The sequence below is a fragment of the Lutjanus erythropterus genome, chromosome 2 (assembly GCF_056507025.1).
Source record: "Lutjanus erythropterus isolate fLutEry1 chromosome 2, fLutEry1.hap2, whole genome shotgun sequence".
Taxonomy (NCBI): domain Eukaryota; kingdom Metazoa; phylum Chordata; class Actinopteri; order Lutjaniformes; family Lutjanidae; genus Lutjanus; species Lutjanus erythropterus.
The window spans coordinates 26,283,265-26,299,699 of NC_139318.1; the positions used below are offsets into that span (position 1 = coordinate 26,283,265).

Sequence of the window (16,435 nt, forward strand, 5' to 3'; positions counted from 1 at the left end):
TGTGATGAAGAACTAAATGCATTTTGAACATAATGTTGACATACAGTGCTGAAAGTGCATCTTGCAAATGCCTGGAAAATGTGTGAATTTGACTTTTGGAAAGGTGTAGGAACTCCGGCTAAACTATGAAGTATTTTCTTGGCTAAATAACTGTACTGTAAAAAAAAATGTCAAGTTTTAGATGCCAGATGACGCACATTGGTATTTTTCCAACACTAACCCCACAGCAGAGAAATGCCAGCTTTGAGACAGAGTGCGGGGGTGAACTATCTTGACCGTGTTTCATCTTTGCTGCCGTCTATCCAGTCAACTATACAGCTGTGTGTGTTTTGTAAGCATCGAGGAAATATGTAATAACTGGCCGAGCAGGAAGTGCTGAATGGTTGGCGAGTGTCTTTGGTGGCCTTTGTACTTTAAGGAGCACAGCGGCGTTATACAACACATTTATGCTAGCTAGCTACCAAAAACCGTCAGTCCACTCCGACTTCGTCCTGGCGACCAATCGTTGCTAACCACGCTGCGACGTCAGTGTTTGTCTGTAGCGCAGGGAGTGTCTGTGGAGAGAGTGTGACTGAGCAGCCTGATAAGAAATAAAGACTGGCCTGCCCGGTCTGTTAACTTATATCACAATACAGCAGCACGCCTGAGTTTAGGTGAGGTGTGCAGCGTTAGTCCGACACAACCACAGACAGGCGGTACATATACTGTTACTGTGCGGAGGAGCTGACAGCAGACTGAGGGGTGAGTGACATGTTTGACCTTATGTTACCTCCTGTAGGATAGTCGCAGTAAAATTAGCTTTAGTGATAACTTCACATGGTCTGTGGAAACTTTGACCGAGCTGGTTTTAAGTGTTGAGTGAGTGCGTCAGACTGTCTTCCCGTATAAACCGAAATAATTAGCTTGAAATTAGCATGTTGCGACCGTTATTGTGTAACGTCAAACCGCACGTCATGTGACTGTAAAGTTTTGCTAAACGATCATAAAACGGGTCATAAAAGGTTCTTCAGTGTGCTTGAAAAAAAAAAGTAAAGTGAAAACAGTAAAAGTAAATCTACAGTCGAAGTACGGTTACTTTACTGAGAATTTTTACTTTAGTAATTTATAGTTGTTCGTTTAATAGAACTGCCTTCTCTTCTCTTTTGTATATCAGCATTGTTCTCAAATAAAGCAAAAGTAATGTGATAGAAAAAAAATGCAGAACGCAAGATTTCTTATCTGATTACTTGATTAATCGCCAGAATAATCGATAGATTATGCTTTAATTTTACTGGTCCGACCCACTTGAGATCAAATTGGGCTGTATGTGGCCCCTGAATCAAAGTGAGTTTCACACCCCTGCTGTACACTCATTGGCCACTTTAGTAGGTACACCTGTTCAACTGCTTGTTAACGCAAATATCTAATCAGCCAATCATATGGCAGCAACTCAATACATTGAGGCATGTAGACATTGTCAAGACGACCTGCTGAAGTTCAAACCAAGCATCAGAATGGGGAAGAAAGGTGACTGAAGTGACTTGAACGTGGCATGGTTGTTGGCGCCAGACGGGCTGGTCTGAGTATTTCAGAAACTGCTGATCTAGTGGTATTTTCATGCACAACCATCTCTAGGGTTTACAGAGAATGGTCAGAAAAAGAGAAAATATCCAGTGAGCGGCAGTTCTCTGGGCGAAAATGCCTCGTTGATGCTAGAGGAGAATGGCCAGACTGGTTCGAGATGATAAAAAGGCAACAGTAACTCATATAACTACTTATTACAACCAGAGTATGCAGAAGACGCTGCATGTCGAACCTTGAAGCAGATGGACTGCAGCAGCAGAGGACCACACCGGGTGCCACTCCTGTCAGCTAAGAACAGGAAACTGAGGCTACAATTCACACAGGCTCACCAAAATTAGATAATAGACGATTGGAGAAATGTTGCCTGGTTTGATGAGTCTCTGTTTCTGCTGCGACATTCAGATTGAAGGGTCAGACGTGAAAGCGTGGATCCATCCTGCCTTGTATCAACAGTACAGGCTGGTGGCAGTGGTGTAATGGTGTGCGGGAAATTTTCTTGGCACACTTTGGGCCCCCTAGTACCAACTGAGCATCGTTTAAATGCCCCAGCCTACCTGAGTATTGTTGCTGACCATGTCGATTCCTTTATGACCACAGCGTACCCAACCTCTGATGGCTACTTCCAGCAGGGAAACGCAACATGTCACAAAGCTCAAATCATCTCAAACTGGTTTCTTGAACATGGCGATGAGTTCACTGTACTCCAATGACCTCCACAGTCACCAGATCTCAATCCAATAGAGAGCACTGTTGGGATGTGGTGGAACGGGAGATTTATATCATGGATGTGTAGCCGACAAATCTGCAGCAACTGTGTGATGCTTTTATGTCAGTATGGACCAAAATCACAGAGGAATGTTTCCAGCATCTTGTTGAATCTATGCCAAAAAGAATTAAGGCAGTTCTGAAGGCAAAAGGGGATCCAACCTGGTACTAGCAAGGTTTACCTAATGAAGTAGTGTATATTAGTGCATGTGTATATATGGCAATATTTTTATTTATTTTTTTCTCATTATTATCGCTCTGTTTTATTACTAGCTATTCTGTTACTTATTTACTGTTATTTTTTAAAAATCCCAGTCAGTCTGCACTTTCACTTGAATTACCATTTATCATTAACTGACTAAAACTGGAGTAACATTAGACCTTAACTGTCCTAAAATAGCTCTCTCAAATAAAGCTGGACCACAACTTTGGTTCACTCTCACTGTTCTTGTCTTTTTTTATTTTGCAGCCTCAGCAGGCATCCTTTTTTAGTGAAAAAGCACTAAAACATAATGGTACTGTAACTGCTCAGCACTAGACCAAGTTTGTCGTGCTTGATAGCTGTCAATACTCAGTGCTATGTAGTGATAGACTGATTAATTGTCTGGCCGATTATTAAGTATTTTGAGATAATCATCATCGGCCGTCTTGTCAGTGTGGCTGTTGTGGAACAATGTTACCGCTCCCTCTTGTGAGTTCTGGGAAGGTGGTGAGAAAGGTTTGAGTCAGTCATGTCCCGAAATCTGCAGAATAACCCAGTGTAGTTTTCTGTTTCGTTAATTAACTAAAAATCCATTCAAAACAAAGTGTTACTGGCTAAGATAACCATGTGATATTAGATTGTAATGTGCATGAAATAATGGAAATATACATGACTTTTCTTTGTTGTGATATTGAGGGCTCTGCTCTCTAAATATCAGAACCAGCAATTAAAAACCTGTACCGGTCAACCACCACTGTGACACATTTTGATCATACCTGAAAAAGTATTGAGGATTGATAATCCAGCCTTAGCAGAGGTTAATCAGCTGTGCTGTCTCCTGCTCTTATCTCAGAACATGTGGCTGCCTATGATTGGAATGACCGCCCTGCCACACTTGGGAGGGTGGTATGGTGGTTATATCACACGCAAAGAAGTGAAGACCTGGTACCTAACCCTGCAGAAACCATCATGGCGCCCACCAAATGCAGCATTCCCCGTGGTCTGGACCTGTCTGTACACAGGCATGGGGTAAGAATCATCTTGATTCGATCTTACAGTATTTATTCTCTGCGATGCAACCTGCAGATCCACATTATCCTGTTTTAAATGCTGTTATGCAGGTACGGCTCGTACCTGGTGTGGAAAGAGCTGGGAGGTTTCACTGAGGATGCACTGGTTCCACTGGGACTTTATGGACTGCAGCTAGCTCTGAACTGGGCCTGGACACCTATCTTTTTTGGTGCACACAAACTGAAATGGGTAAGTTTGATACAGACATTAATCTAATATTCCTTTTAATTGAGACACCAAAGATTATAGGGGGTATAATAAATGTGACAGCTCAATATCCTTCATTTGTGTCCATTGACGCCTTTTCTCTGCTAATTTTAGGCTCTCATCGAGATTGTGTTTCTCACTGGAACTGTTGGAGCTACCATGGTGTCTTGGTATTCCATCAGCCGCACCGCCACACTGCTGATGGCGCCCTACCTGTCCTGGCTGTGCCTCGCCACCTCTCTCAGCTACTGCATATGGAGAGACAACCCTGAGAAAAAAGAGGAGTAGGAGACAGTTCTCTGTCCTTAAATCTACTTAGATTTTGAATCATTTGAATTTGAATGTCTAACTGATATCGCTGAGGGTTGACCTTGTAATAGCCGATAGTCAAAGACCAATCAACATCTTCAAATATGCTGACTAATGTACAATTTAAAAAAAAATGTGTTGGCATTGTTTATAGTCATCTGCAGCACTTGACATATGGCAGCATTTTGCATCTGAGCAGATCTGTTAGTCTGTCTGATCAGGTTTAAACAACCTGCCTCTGATTTATCTTCTCCCTAACCTGCTTACCAACTAGATCCCTTTGAAAAAGTGAAAAAGTGCATTCATTCAGAACCCTTAAAAATGCCAGTATAACATTGCAGTCCTTGTTATTGGTGTGTTCTTAAAATAAAATGTTAAACATTTATTTGCTTTTTTATAGATTATATTCCATGTGTGCATTTATGATGGACTGTTTTGTATTAGTTACTGCAAAAACTCAATTAAAATAAAGATTTCTATTCAGTGTATCACCACAGTGAAATGTATTCAGTCAGTCACAGCCATGCCACCAACTTTCAAAGCCACAGTACACCTTGTATAAAAATGATTCTAATAAGTAAAGTACAGGGAAGTATACAGATTATATATTTGTGATAAAGAGAACGCTGGTCTCGGATCAGCAAATACCCCGAGTTAAAGCTGGGGTAGGCAGTTTATTTTTGACTCCATTGGTAAAACTTGAATAATAACCTTTCAGCATATTATTCAAGTGGTCGGTGAGAAAACTACACTTCTGTTCCTCCTCTTAGAAAATCTAGCCTGTGATGGGAGACTTTTGCCAAACACAGGTCAGTAATATAATGGACTGTCGAGTCTCATTTCCAGGTAGTGAAATAGTGATGCTCTGGGTCTGAGCCACCAACCAGAAGCATTGTTATTTGACTACTGAAGAGTGAGACTTATCTTTCTGCAGAATTGCTTCCTGTACCTTTAAGGTATCAGGATTAATATTGCGGGGAGAGACAGTGGACTGGTGCATCTTTAAAATTCAGAAAATATAGATCATAGGCTTTTGCCTGCAGTATTAAAAGCTTTCAGAAAAGGCTGCAGTAGGTACAGTGTACTGTGGCACCAGTATGTAACGAAGAGTGCTTGAATGGAAACACTGCACAACCCACTAACTGTTTTCTAATAACAGAAAATTTGACGGTGAATCTGGATCCACATCAAAATAAACCATTTTAGACAGTTTTGGGTAAACAGCAATTTTTTTTTCCATTTTTGTAGTTCATTCGAAAATTAAAATATATAAAAAGCATTCAATTATGTATAGAAAAGAACTAAAACATTTAGTGCTTGGCCCATAGCTTAGGTTTCCACCAAAGTGAAGTGAAAACATACTTGAGACTCCCTAACTAACAAAGAAACAAATATGTTCAATGAAAATCTGTTTATTCAATGTATTTTAGTCTAATTCAGGGGTTCACAAACTATTTCATGTGAAGGACCTCCACAACAGATGCACATTAGACCACCGACCCCAAATTTGAGAGGATTTTGTACTGAAGAGTCTCCTCTGAGTATTTTTTTTCTAGCTTTGAAGATAAAATCTTTTTAGACTATGATCACAATAAATGTTGTTCCAATTTCCACAAAAATGTGATAAAAGTTGAAATATTTTATTCTTCCTTTCGCTTGGGACCCCCTACAACCCACTTTAGGACCCCAGTTGGTCCCCAGACCCCAGTTTGCAAACCACTAGTCTAATTTATGTTTGTGGAGTGAATTCCTCTCCAGTCACGCTTCTAATTCTTAATGGTGTCCATTACAATAGATCACAGGAATAACACAGCAGTCCATAAAGATACCAACAATAACCTTTATTTCTATACATGTAATGAGAAGAGAAAGGAAAAAAGAAACAATGAGAGAGAGATAGAAATGTTATTTTTCAGGAGCTTTTTCTTTCTCTGGAACATCTTCTGGTGATTTGGAGAACCTCTCCATTAACGTCTTCCACAAACCCTTTTTTTCTTCGTCCATCTGTTGCACGCTCCCTGTACAACGAAAGAGATTAACTGTAACAAAACCATGTTTCAGGAACAGTCATGAACTGAATTTGTGATCGATTGTGGGTTTGTACCTGACAAAAGTAGTCTACACTCTTCCACCGTAACTCCAGTAAAACTTGTGTCTCTTACACGAGGAAACTGTAAACAGACACAAAGACATATTTACATTAAAGACGATAAAGTGTTACACTCATTAAATAGCTGAATAAAACATTGTTTAGAGGTTTGGAGTGTATGTTATAATGAATGTTATCTTTTAATGCAACAGATATAGCAGATGCAGTCACAGAAACATGAGACGTGAACTTATACTGCACTTACTCGTTGTCTGTATACGTTGCCATTAATTCGGGCCAAACTTTCATACATCTGGTCACATTTCTCTGGATCTGAGATCTGAAATATTTTGATTGGACAAATATCAAAAGTTACCAACATATACTCTCATTGAGAAAAAAATTAAACACTGTTATGGCTGCACAGTTACTGAAGATACTATCAAAAATCAAAATATGGCCAAGTGCAATATACGAATTGGACAAGCTGCATTTTTTTTCTCTAGATGCAAAAAAAAAAAAAAAAAAAAAACAAATAAAAAAACATGTTGTTTGGTGCATACTCCAATTGTCATGTCATCATGATTTTAATTTTTTTCAGCAATAATGAAAATTTGGATGAAAAAAATTATCATTCCAACTAACTGTGAATCATATCACAATATATGTCAAAGTAAAAACAAGATTTTTTTTTTTTTTTACCATATTGTACAACTCTATCGGCTAGCATAACAAAACTGATAACATATACAAACGACTTAAGACCTAAACCTGAAATTTGATTAAAAAATAGAGAAGAAAAAAAATATAAAATGTGCAATTAAAACAGAAAACTAAAAATCGAGACACTACCATAAAAAAAATGCAGCACATTGGAATTTTTAACAAGAAAAATGTGCCACATTTGCCAAATATTAAAAAACATAACAATGAGCCGACCAGCACATTGGCAGCGCAATTTAATCAGCTCATTTTAGCTTGTTACCACCATATTTATACAGATAAGCTGGTCGATAAATACAAGAAATTTCGGTACAATAAAGTACATTTAAAGGTATATTGTTATATTTGAGTTATCAATTTGTTGAAAAAGAAAAAAAAAAGAATATCTGAAACTATCATCTTTAAAAAAAACTCAATTTTGGTATTAGTCATACAGTATAACAGTACAACATGCAGTACAACAACCCTGAAAATTAATTTAGTGAAAAAATGTTTAAAAACAAAAATGTTCCAATATGTAATTAGGTATAAAGTAGCAGTAAAAATAAACTGTTGGTGTGCAAGTACCTCAAAATTGTACTTAGAAATTCGCACTCTGCCTCTTTTGAAACATTGTTTACATGATGAAAAATTTGGTTCCAACTGTGTTTCTAGTGTTTATCGTGTGGTAAAGGACATTAGCATAGGTACTGACATTAGCATTAGCTCCTCTAAAGCTGCACTCATATTGTTTGTTTTATACTGTTCATAATAAAGGTGGTTAACAGGTATCAATCATCGGCCAGGGCACACAAGGTCGACGGCTGTTAGCCTTCTTACAGTTATCCACTTAGCCTAGCTTTAGCCCGGTGTGTTGTGTTAGCAGAGCACGGCTGTCTGTTGCTGTGTCGGTTGTACCTGTGTGTTTTCACCCTCGCGGAAGGCTAACGCTACTCTCTGCCGCAGAAACGTCCCCAGATCTCGGCCCTTCTTGTACTCGTCCTTCGGCCATTCCTCACACAGTTTCAGGAACCGACGGTACCTGGTGGCAGACATATTAGCAATCGAGTTGTGTAAGAACGTCTGAAGTTCGGGCTTTATCGGACACCGTACTAGTGTTACTGCTAAAGTCTTCCCCCTCTGATGCGTTCTCCTCGTTGCTGCTGTTGCACCACCGCACGTTAGCACACGATGACCGGATCAAACGCTAAAAAGGGTTCTTCCTCCGGTGTGATGGACTGGATCACTTCAGCCTGTCGGTTTGCAGCAGACAGAAACGACTTCAGAAGGTGAGATAATGTGTAGGAAATAATGTCAAAGTGTTTGAACTGTGTGGTCGTTAGCCCCGTTGCTAACGCTAGCTCACGCTGCGTCAGAGAAATTTGTCCTTGTCTCGTCAGTCTCTCACATTTCTGGACTAGCTTGCCAAAACTCTTTATCAAGGTTGAATACAATTAACCATGTTTACGCATGCGGGGAGTTCTCAAGAGTAAGGTCTAATTTGGATGATAATGTAAGTTTATTGGTCAAAAATATTTTGAAAGGCAGGACCATATTTTCTATGCCTGTAATTTTGTTAAACTTCTGTGGGAGAGAATATGAGTGACAGATATGAAAAAAAAGTATTACTTGTTTTTGAATACGATGTAGTCAAGTTCAGCGTTTCTGCCAAGCAAAGATGGTGGATTTTTGTGTGTAACAATGATATTACCTGATTGTTCAGCTATTTTAAGATGTAAGATGCAAAGTGAGCTGCTGCCCAGGGCTCCCACAACTCTAGGGGCCCCTGAAAGCTCCAGGATCACTGTATGTCAACTGGTAGTTGAGCTGATAACTTGTAATTCATTCAATGCATTATAATTCAATTTTTAGGGATATGAATTTTTTTTAGGTCCTGCTTTATTACTTGGGTCCCGGCTTGGGAAAAGTTTATAATTTTTATTTTTATACTTTTTATTGCACTACATTTACCAGGGTGTAATACATGGAGCAAGCCCCGAACTTACCTTTATACCTTTTAATGCTCTACATGTACCCTCATTGTATAAATATAACACCAGCCCAGTAGACTTTACACTTAATGTTCTTCCAGATCATGATCAAATTATTGTGAATCACCTCATATATTACTTTGTTTTTCAGGAATCTTCTGGTCAATCTGGGCCTGTTTGCAGCTGGTGTTTGGGTTGCAAGAAATCTCTCAGATTTTGACCTGATGTCTCCTCAGCCTGTGACATAACCTGCTCAAAATACGTCAGCCCCAAAACCAGGATGACGGTGAGGTCATATTTTTTACCAATACCAGAGGCTGGTGCATTTACACTGAATTTACACGATTATGGGAACAACTTTATTTATCATGAATACATTTTCAGATTTATGCCAAAATTTAAAAATGATTTCTTAAAGTAATTAACATGATCACTTTGTTCTTTGTAGGTATCTTGGACCAACAAAGAAGAAACAAGGGACATGAATTAATGATCATGAAACTTTTATGACTTGTTACTTTTTGAAAACAATTCATTTTGTTGACCATATATTCATTTTTGTGTAGAATATCTTATTTCTTGTCATTATACAGTATGCAGCCTGAGGATAAATGTTGTTGTTGTTGACCCATATAATAGCTTTAATTTAATTTTTAGGTCCTCGAAACGTGTCTGATCACTGAAGTAAATTGTTTTGCTACGTTTGTCCATATGACTGGTGTGATTTGTGGAGCTATGTCCACTCAGGAGCTCTTTGTTGCTGCAGCTCGTACATGTCTATCTGCTGGTAGAAAGTCTCTGTCTGTCCCTCAGAGTCTGGACCTGGCTGCTCAGGTCTCGGCTGTTGATTTGGGATTGAAACCGGCGTTGCTGTATGACAGCAACAGTGCCAGTGCTGATCAGGTGCAGCAGTATTTGAGCTCTCTGCAGTCTGCTGAGCTTGTGTCTGAATCACTTTTGACACTGGATTTAAATGGAAACACTCTGATTGTTAACCCCAGTACAGTCAGATCAAATGTAGATCAGCTGTTTCATGATGGCAGTGTGGCCGTGATCAATGTCTGCCACACGCTGGAGAAGCCCTCCATCACTGACCCGCTCAGAGAGGAGCTGAAGAGCATGACACGCGATTTATGGCTCCTCCTGAGAGAGTTTGAGCACCTGGAGGAGGCTGAGAAGAAACCTCATCATGTCGGAGAGAAGTCAGAGGACTGGAACCTGTGCACAGTGTTTGGTCTTTTACTGGGTTACCCCGTCACTTACTGGTTTGATCAAACTGAGAGCTTTGAAAACTGTCTGTCCATGACTCCCCTGATGGTAACAACAGCTTCAGCAACATGGTGGGCAGACTCCACACGTCACAGATGTGTTCTGTACTCCTTCAGCGTCCCAGCTGTCCTGCTCCAAGAGGTGCAGTCCAACCTGGAAAACTGGAGGCTTCGTTTACAAGAAAGATTTCAGCAGCAAAATGTCCTGAAGGATCTTACAGTTTGTCAGTCCACAGTCACTCTGCCCTCAATCTGTTTGTGATCTTACTGTTTGTCTTTACAACAAACTGTTATACTACATGTGGGTTTACTTTGTCACTCCATTAAAGTGTGTCAAAACAGCTGTTCGTTTTGCATTGTGTAGTGGTATTCAGAGCCTGGAAGACAGTGAACACATAAAACACACATAATCTACAATTTCACAAGTAACCCATGAAAGGGAAAAACAAAATTTCAAAAATTTAAATGTTATTTTTGTCAGATCACATGATTAATATCAAAGGAGAACAATGATCCCACAGCCATTTTCAAATTCTGCTATAAAAAATCTTGCCTTGTTTTTCCCCTGGCAGTTGTTGCTTGTGGCCCCTACCTGCTGTCAGCAGTGGGTATAGATTATATATAGGTTTTAAATAGTTTTTAAATTGTGACTCACTCCAATCATGAGAGGTCTTGAGCATACAGTCATGAAAATGCACAAAATTGTTTGACTAATCCAGTAGTATGTAAGTTTAGCTGTGGACAAAGTCCAGCTCCAGGGGTCACTCACACACTGTGACTACATTTCATGTAACATCACATGTTAATTTTGTCAGATCATGTGATTAATAAACTGAGAACAAACTGATGATTTGGCAACCATTTACACAATCTACAAATGAATTATTACTATTGTGGTTCAAGTACTGTATGAGGATGAACCTGATAAGAACACTTAAGTCTGAGAGGGAAATTATATTTTTTTATTTAAAATCAAAGAACAAAACTTTAATTTTCAAACATCCTATTTGAAATTTAGTCTGAATAAAACTCAATATTTGCTCAGTGAGTTTCAGATGTCCACCATGACAAGCTGATGTATAAAGTGCTGTAATTATTGATTTTAAAATTGTGTAAAACAGATAAAAACATTTTTTATCATGACATTTCAAATATCAACATTTGCATCAGTTGTTGGTATAATAAGATCCACTCACTGACAACAGTTTGTAGTGTCAAGGCTCTTGCTTGTACAGTTTAATAGTTAAAACAAATTGGGAAAAGGTCCATTCTTTTGACTGTTAGCATTTAAAATGTGAACTAACAATCTATAGCTTTATATTAAAACATGAGACTAATCCACCACAGGATGGCAAAGAGCACATACAGCTGATTACACTTTGTTTTGTATAATTTCTTGAGCTAGTTTCCAAACCTCACCTCTCTATTATGTCTTACCAACCACATGATTTTTACCTTAATAAAACAGCTTGTACTTACATAAATATCTTGGAGTCTTGTTTCACAAAAAAGAAGATAGCTTAACTGATTTATCAATACAGTAGTGTGCCTCATAACTGCTTTAATTTAAATAAAAGTACCATGAGTGTATAAAAGTGAACAAAGACTGCTCATCCCAGCTTCTCAGCTGTCATTTCAGTCTCCAACTTTTAGCTGAGGGCCTTCAGACGGTCCATTATCTATTGCATGTATTTTATGATAAAACTCCCAGAGGTAAGGCCAAATACGGAACAGGTTTAGTCTTTCTGTTTGTCCTGGCAAAGTAGATGTCTCTGGTTTGGTTGGACCAAGATACTGATCCCCTGACATCAATTTGTTGTGTGCAGAGAAGATGAACTTTCAAGACAGGCACACTTTTTTTTAACTATGGAGGACAATTATTTCAACACATTTTAACATTCAGCTCTTCTGCATAAAGTAAGTAAATGTAACTATCTTAGTTTTTGCCCCACTTTGATAACAGCAGCAAATTCTCCTGGCAGAGAGGTGTAAATGCTCCAGCTGAGGCAGTCGTCCTGAAGTTTGTCGTTTACCTGTTTCAATCTGAGGTAGTTTTTGATCAGTTAAACACAGAATATCCAAACTGCAGGTCCGTGACAGTCAGACAGGTTCAATGACTGACAGCACTTCACCACAGCGGCCGCTCACTTTCAGCTCAGCCAGGTGGTCTGCTCTCGTGGGCCCAATGTTCAGGATGGCGACCGGCATTTTCCGATCACCCGCTGCAAGTAAAAACCTATATCCTGAGTAAACCTGGGGAATAACAGAAAGGGACACGATTAAATACAAACATCCAGAAGAACTGTGCTGTAAACTCCAATGTTCACTTCATACAATTTTCTCATACCTACCTGTAACGACGAGCCCACCACTAGCACCGCATCAGACTCCGTCAGTCTATCGTGCACAAACTGTACTGTAGCTTTGTTCACCGTGTCCCCAAAAAATGTGACCTCAGGCTTCAGTATCCCTCCGCAGGCCTCACAGGAGGGAACTCTGAAGTGGAGGACCTGCTCGTCCTCGATGAAGACGTCACCGTCCGGAGCCACGCCGCCCACCTGAGCTCTCCAGTCCGGGTTTAGTGCTACAAATCGCTTCTGGAGCTCCTCCCTCGCTGTGATGGCACCACAGCCCAGACACATCACCCTGAGGACACAAACATCAACTCTAATATTTCATCTTTAAACATATAATAGAAGACAGGCATGTGGATGGCAACTTAAAGGGTCAGTTCACCCAAATGACATAACATACCCTAGTGGTGCTGATAGTTGCAGATAGTTTTGGTTTTATTTGTACAGGGTTTTGAAATACAATGAGGGTAAATAAATTGATTTTGTGTCTTGAATGGAATATTTGTATTCACATCATAATAACTTACTTAAGAAGACTTCAGTGTGAATGGATTTCTTCGTAATGAGTTAATATGAAACTGCTGAAACTATGGAAACTGTTGACAGTGAGGTCTGTGGATTATCCAGAGTAACATGACGCTCTCTCTTTGAAAGTCTCTTTGTGACCAGAGCTGCAATGATTAATCAATTAATCAGTGAGCTGGTCGAAAGAAAATTAATTGCCAATTTTTGATAATCGATCAATCATTTCAGTCATTTTTCAAGTAAAAAATGTCGAACATTTGCTGGTTCCAGCTTCTTACATGTAAGAATTAAGGTTATAAGGTTAATCCTAAAATTAGATATGGAGCTTAATCCCAGATAAAATGTACCTTGAAAGGCCTTAATTATCGTCTTCTGTGATCATAAAGCTATGTTAAATGTATATATATTTGTTTCTCATCTTAATATTTGTCTTGTCTGTGAAATAAATCTGAAGACGAGAATCTTGACAACTACCAGGACACTGACAGACTGATGTGTCAGTGTCAGATGATGTTTTGTCACCTGTGGGAACAGCCGTGCAGCTCAGTCAGACCCTTCTGTCCTGCCTTTGAATGGAGAGCGTCCACATTCTGTGTAACCAGCCAGTGCAGCTTTCCGCTCTCCTCCCACCGCCGCAGGGCCTCGTGTGCAGAGTTCGGCTGATGGGAGGAGAACTGTGGCCACCCCACAAAGTTTCTGGCCCAGTAGCGCTGACGGGACTTTGCACTGCGGACAAACTCTGCATGTTGCATAGGTCGTCTGTCAGTGCGTGCGTACAGCCCAACACCCTCTGAGCGGTAATCAGGGATCCCTGACTCTGTGGACAGTCCTGCGCCAGTGATGACAAACAGGCGTCTCGCTCTGGACACAAAGTCCTGCAGCAGCTCCAGGGAGTGGGTGTCTGTGGTGCTGCAGGCAGGGACAAAGCTTGACACATTAGCAGGGACGGAGGATGACCTCCTTACAGGTGGTATGTGAAGTGTGAGGATCCGCTGTGGCAGTCTCATCTACAAGAAGACAGATACACTACTGTCAGTGGTGGAATGTACCCAAGTACTTCTACTCAAGTACTGTACTTAAGCACAGATTAGAGGTACTTGAACTTGACTTGAGTATTTCCATTTTATGCATCTTTATACTTCTAATCCACTACATCCCAGAGGCAAATATTGTGATTTTACTTAAATAACAAAACTTAGGGGGATCAAATATAGGCCTAGTAAAATGCCTATAAAACAAAAAATTACAAAAGTAAACAAAAGCCATCAACACTATGTATTGTGACAAAAAACATCGGACAACATATCTGTTGGTACAGATCGATATAACTGTGAAAAGCCAATATTGGGCCGATAGTATGCCGACCGATATATCTGTCTGACCCTAAAAGGCATCAGACATAATAATAAAACACTGACAGGGGACATTTTTCTGCAGAATGAGAACTTTTACATTAGACAATTTAATTATATTTTGTTGAAAATACTTAAACACTTTACAAGTAAAGTTTTGAATGCAGGACGTTTACCTGTGGTGGAGTTTTCTCATAATGTAGTGCAGTATTTGTACTCTGACTTAAAGTAAACGATCTGAATACTTTCACACATTTCTTTTACCCCACCGGCAACAGTTCATTGCAATAATGAACGCTAACAGTCGTGCAGCTAAGAAGCCTCACTATGACATGCTATGACATTTACATACTGTGCAATTTTTCATTACATTATAATGTTCTTCTTGGCGTTCAAGCCAACAAAGCTTCAATATATGAAATTAAAACATTAAAACGGAGCAAGACAGACGTGAAATGGTCACTGGGCAAATTTCCATGAGTGCACGTTTTAACCGGTGACCGACAGCTGTGCTGGCTAACGTGTCGGTTACAGTGTTTTCTACCGGGCTAACAGCGTCAGTTAACTACTTTACCTTAGTGACGTTCAGCTGTAGTTACACTTCAACGCTACTGTAGTAACAGACTGTCAGCAGATACAAAGTCTTGGTTGAACAAGAAGACAAACCATAACAAGCTGATATAACACGGGAACCTCTGTCGGACTGTTGTGCTGACAAAAACAGGAAATACCAGGTTTTATGTAACACCAAACACAGTCGCGCTGTACTCTGGGAGTTGTAGTCAAAGACTTTAAAGCTCAAGCTCGCCATGCACAGTGTTCAGTTTCATTTGATCAAATTTCCGTTTTTTTCTAAAAGAAAGGGAAAAAAGGCCAAATTAAAATAACTATATATATTTACTGATACTGTGCAGCCATATACAATCCATATTTTTCTTGACAACAAATTGTAGCCCAGTGTTATCAATTTCTTTAAATTATTTGTTAAATTTAAAAATGACACACCATCATGCCCCAATTCACAATAGGCCTTATCAACAAGTCTTGGGAAGAGTTTGTTTGTTTACTGCCATTCACACATTACCTTATATTATCTTGATAGGAGTTATTAAAAACAATTGCACATTTAATACTTTATAAATGGGAAATAAATGCATTTTTAGCTGAGTTAACAGTTATTATCATTTTTTATACTTTCTCTTATCAGGAAAACAATGTAGAACATTTTAGCCTCTTTCATAAATGAGACAAAATAAGTGCAAGTTCTCATTTTTTCCTCTAATCCATAAAGTGTGCTAAATAATGTAAAATGTGCTAAATAATGTAAGTTGTGCTGAAAGTGTGCTAAATAATATTAAGTGTGCTAAATAATATTAAGTGTGCTTAAATAAATCTTGCAGTTTCTTCCATAGTCTTATTTATTTGGTGTCTCAAATAAAATCTTCTGTGACTCAGCTGTGTGTCATAACCCAGTCTCTGGGACTGACTGCTCTAGCAGACCATATACCTCTATCGTCCTCCTAATGAAGGTGAAATTTAGACGTTGGTCCAGATAATCTAAGTAATACAAACTGTGTTACATAATATGTACAATAAAAGAAGTTTTACTCAGCTGTATTAAGTTTTCTTCCTGTGATCAACAAAAAGTGTGGATATCTTTATTTAGCTATAATCATTCTGTAAACAGGTGTGTAAAATGTGTAGCCTCCAGGTTAAGGTAACATCATAGCTGCTTTAAGACTAATTAACAATAGTTATAACCATTGCTTTTAAAATAGCACCCCTAATGTGTCTTATGGTTCCCAGTCTCAGACTCTTTTTGAGATTTATTAACAAATACAGTAATATGTAATTGGTGCATGTAAAAACAATTGAGGCCAAACTTTGATCATTTACACATAGTTACATTTGTGTATTCTACACACACTGATTTTACACCCAACTATTTACAAGTGCAGTCATGTCTTTAGGTATTTACCTCAGTGCTAAATGTCATCTCAGCTTATTTGTGTGAGGCTTTAAGTTGGCACTTTGCAG

The 16,435-nt window shown here is 39.1% G+C and overlaps 5 protein-coding genes across 5 annotated transcripts; 3 read left to right on the plus strand and 2 right to left on the minus strand.

Annotated features, from left to right (window-relative positions):
* Positions 1 to 421: 421 nt before the first annotated feature.
* On the plus strand, positions 422 to 4,171 carry tspo (translocator protein). The gene is made up of 4 exons (XM_084735054.1): positions 422 to 741; positions 3,384 to 3,559; positions 3,652 to 3,790; positions 3,923 to 4,171. The coding sequence occupies exons 2-4, from the start codon at positions 3,387 to 3,389 to the stop codon at positions 4,094 to 4,096; spliced, it is 486 nt and encodes a 161-aa protein (XP_084591180.1). The 5' UTR covers positions 422 to 741; positions 3,384 to 3,386; the 3' UTR covers positions 4,097 to 4,171.
* A 1,766-nt stretch (positions 4,172 to 5,937) lies between these two features.
* On the minus strand, positions 5,938 to 8,031 carry uqcc2 (ubiquinol-cytochrome c reductase complex assembly factor 2). The gene is made up of 4 exons (XM_084735078.1): positions 7,827 to 8,031; positions 6,472 to 6,546; positions 6,222 to 6,288; positions 5,938 to 6,135 (listed from the first exon to the last, which is right to left on the minus strand). Exons 1-4 carry the CDS (start codon positions 7,962 to 7,964, stop codon positions 6,023 to 6,025), a joined length of 393 nt encoding a protein of 130 aa, XP_084591204.1. The 5' UTR covers positions 7,965 to 8,031; the 3' UTR covers positions 5,938 to 6,022.
* tomm6 (translocase of outer mitochondrial membrane 6 homolog (yeast)) lies at positions 7,999 to 9,502 on the plus strand. Its single transcript, XM_084735090.1, has 3 exons — positions 7,999 to 8,197; positions 9,051 to 9,185; positions 9,348 to 9,502. The coding sequence occupies exons 1-2, from the start codon at positions 8,100 to 8,102 to the stop codon at positions 9,145 to 9,147; spliced, it is 195 nt and encodes a 64-aa protein (XP_084591216.1). The 5' UTR covers positions 7,999 to 8,099; the 3' UTR covers positions 9,148 to 9,185; positions 9,348 to 9,502.
* Positions 9,503 to 9,610: 108 nt separating this feature from the next.
* c2h1orf74 (chromosome 2 C1orf74 homolog) lies at positions 9,611 to 10,508 on the plus strand. Its single transcript, XM_084735066.1, has one exon. The coding sequence runs from the start codon at positions 9,611 to 9,613 to the stop codon at positions 10,427 to 10,429; it is 819 nt and encodes a 272-aa protein (XP_084591192.1). The 3' UTR covers positions 10,430 to 10,508.
* Positions 10,509 to 11,589: 1,081 nt separating this feature from the next.
* sirt4 (sirtuin 4) lies at positions 11,590 to 15,140 on the minus strand. The gene is made up of 4 exons (XM_084735100.1): positions 14,973 to 15,140; positions 13,569 to 14,053; positions 12,519 to 12,813; positions 11,590 to 12,420 (listed from the first exon to the last, which is right to left on the minus strand). The coding sequence occupies exons 2-4, from the start codon at positions 14,051 to 14,053 to the stop codon at positions 12,268 to 12,270; spliced, it is 933 nt and encodes a 310-aa protein (XP_084591226.1). The 5' UTR covers positions 14,973 to 15,140; the 3' UTR covers positions 11,590 to 12,267.
* Positions 15,141 to 16,435: the final 1,295 nt, after the last annotated feature.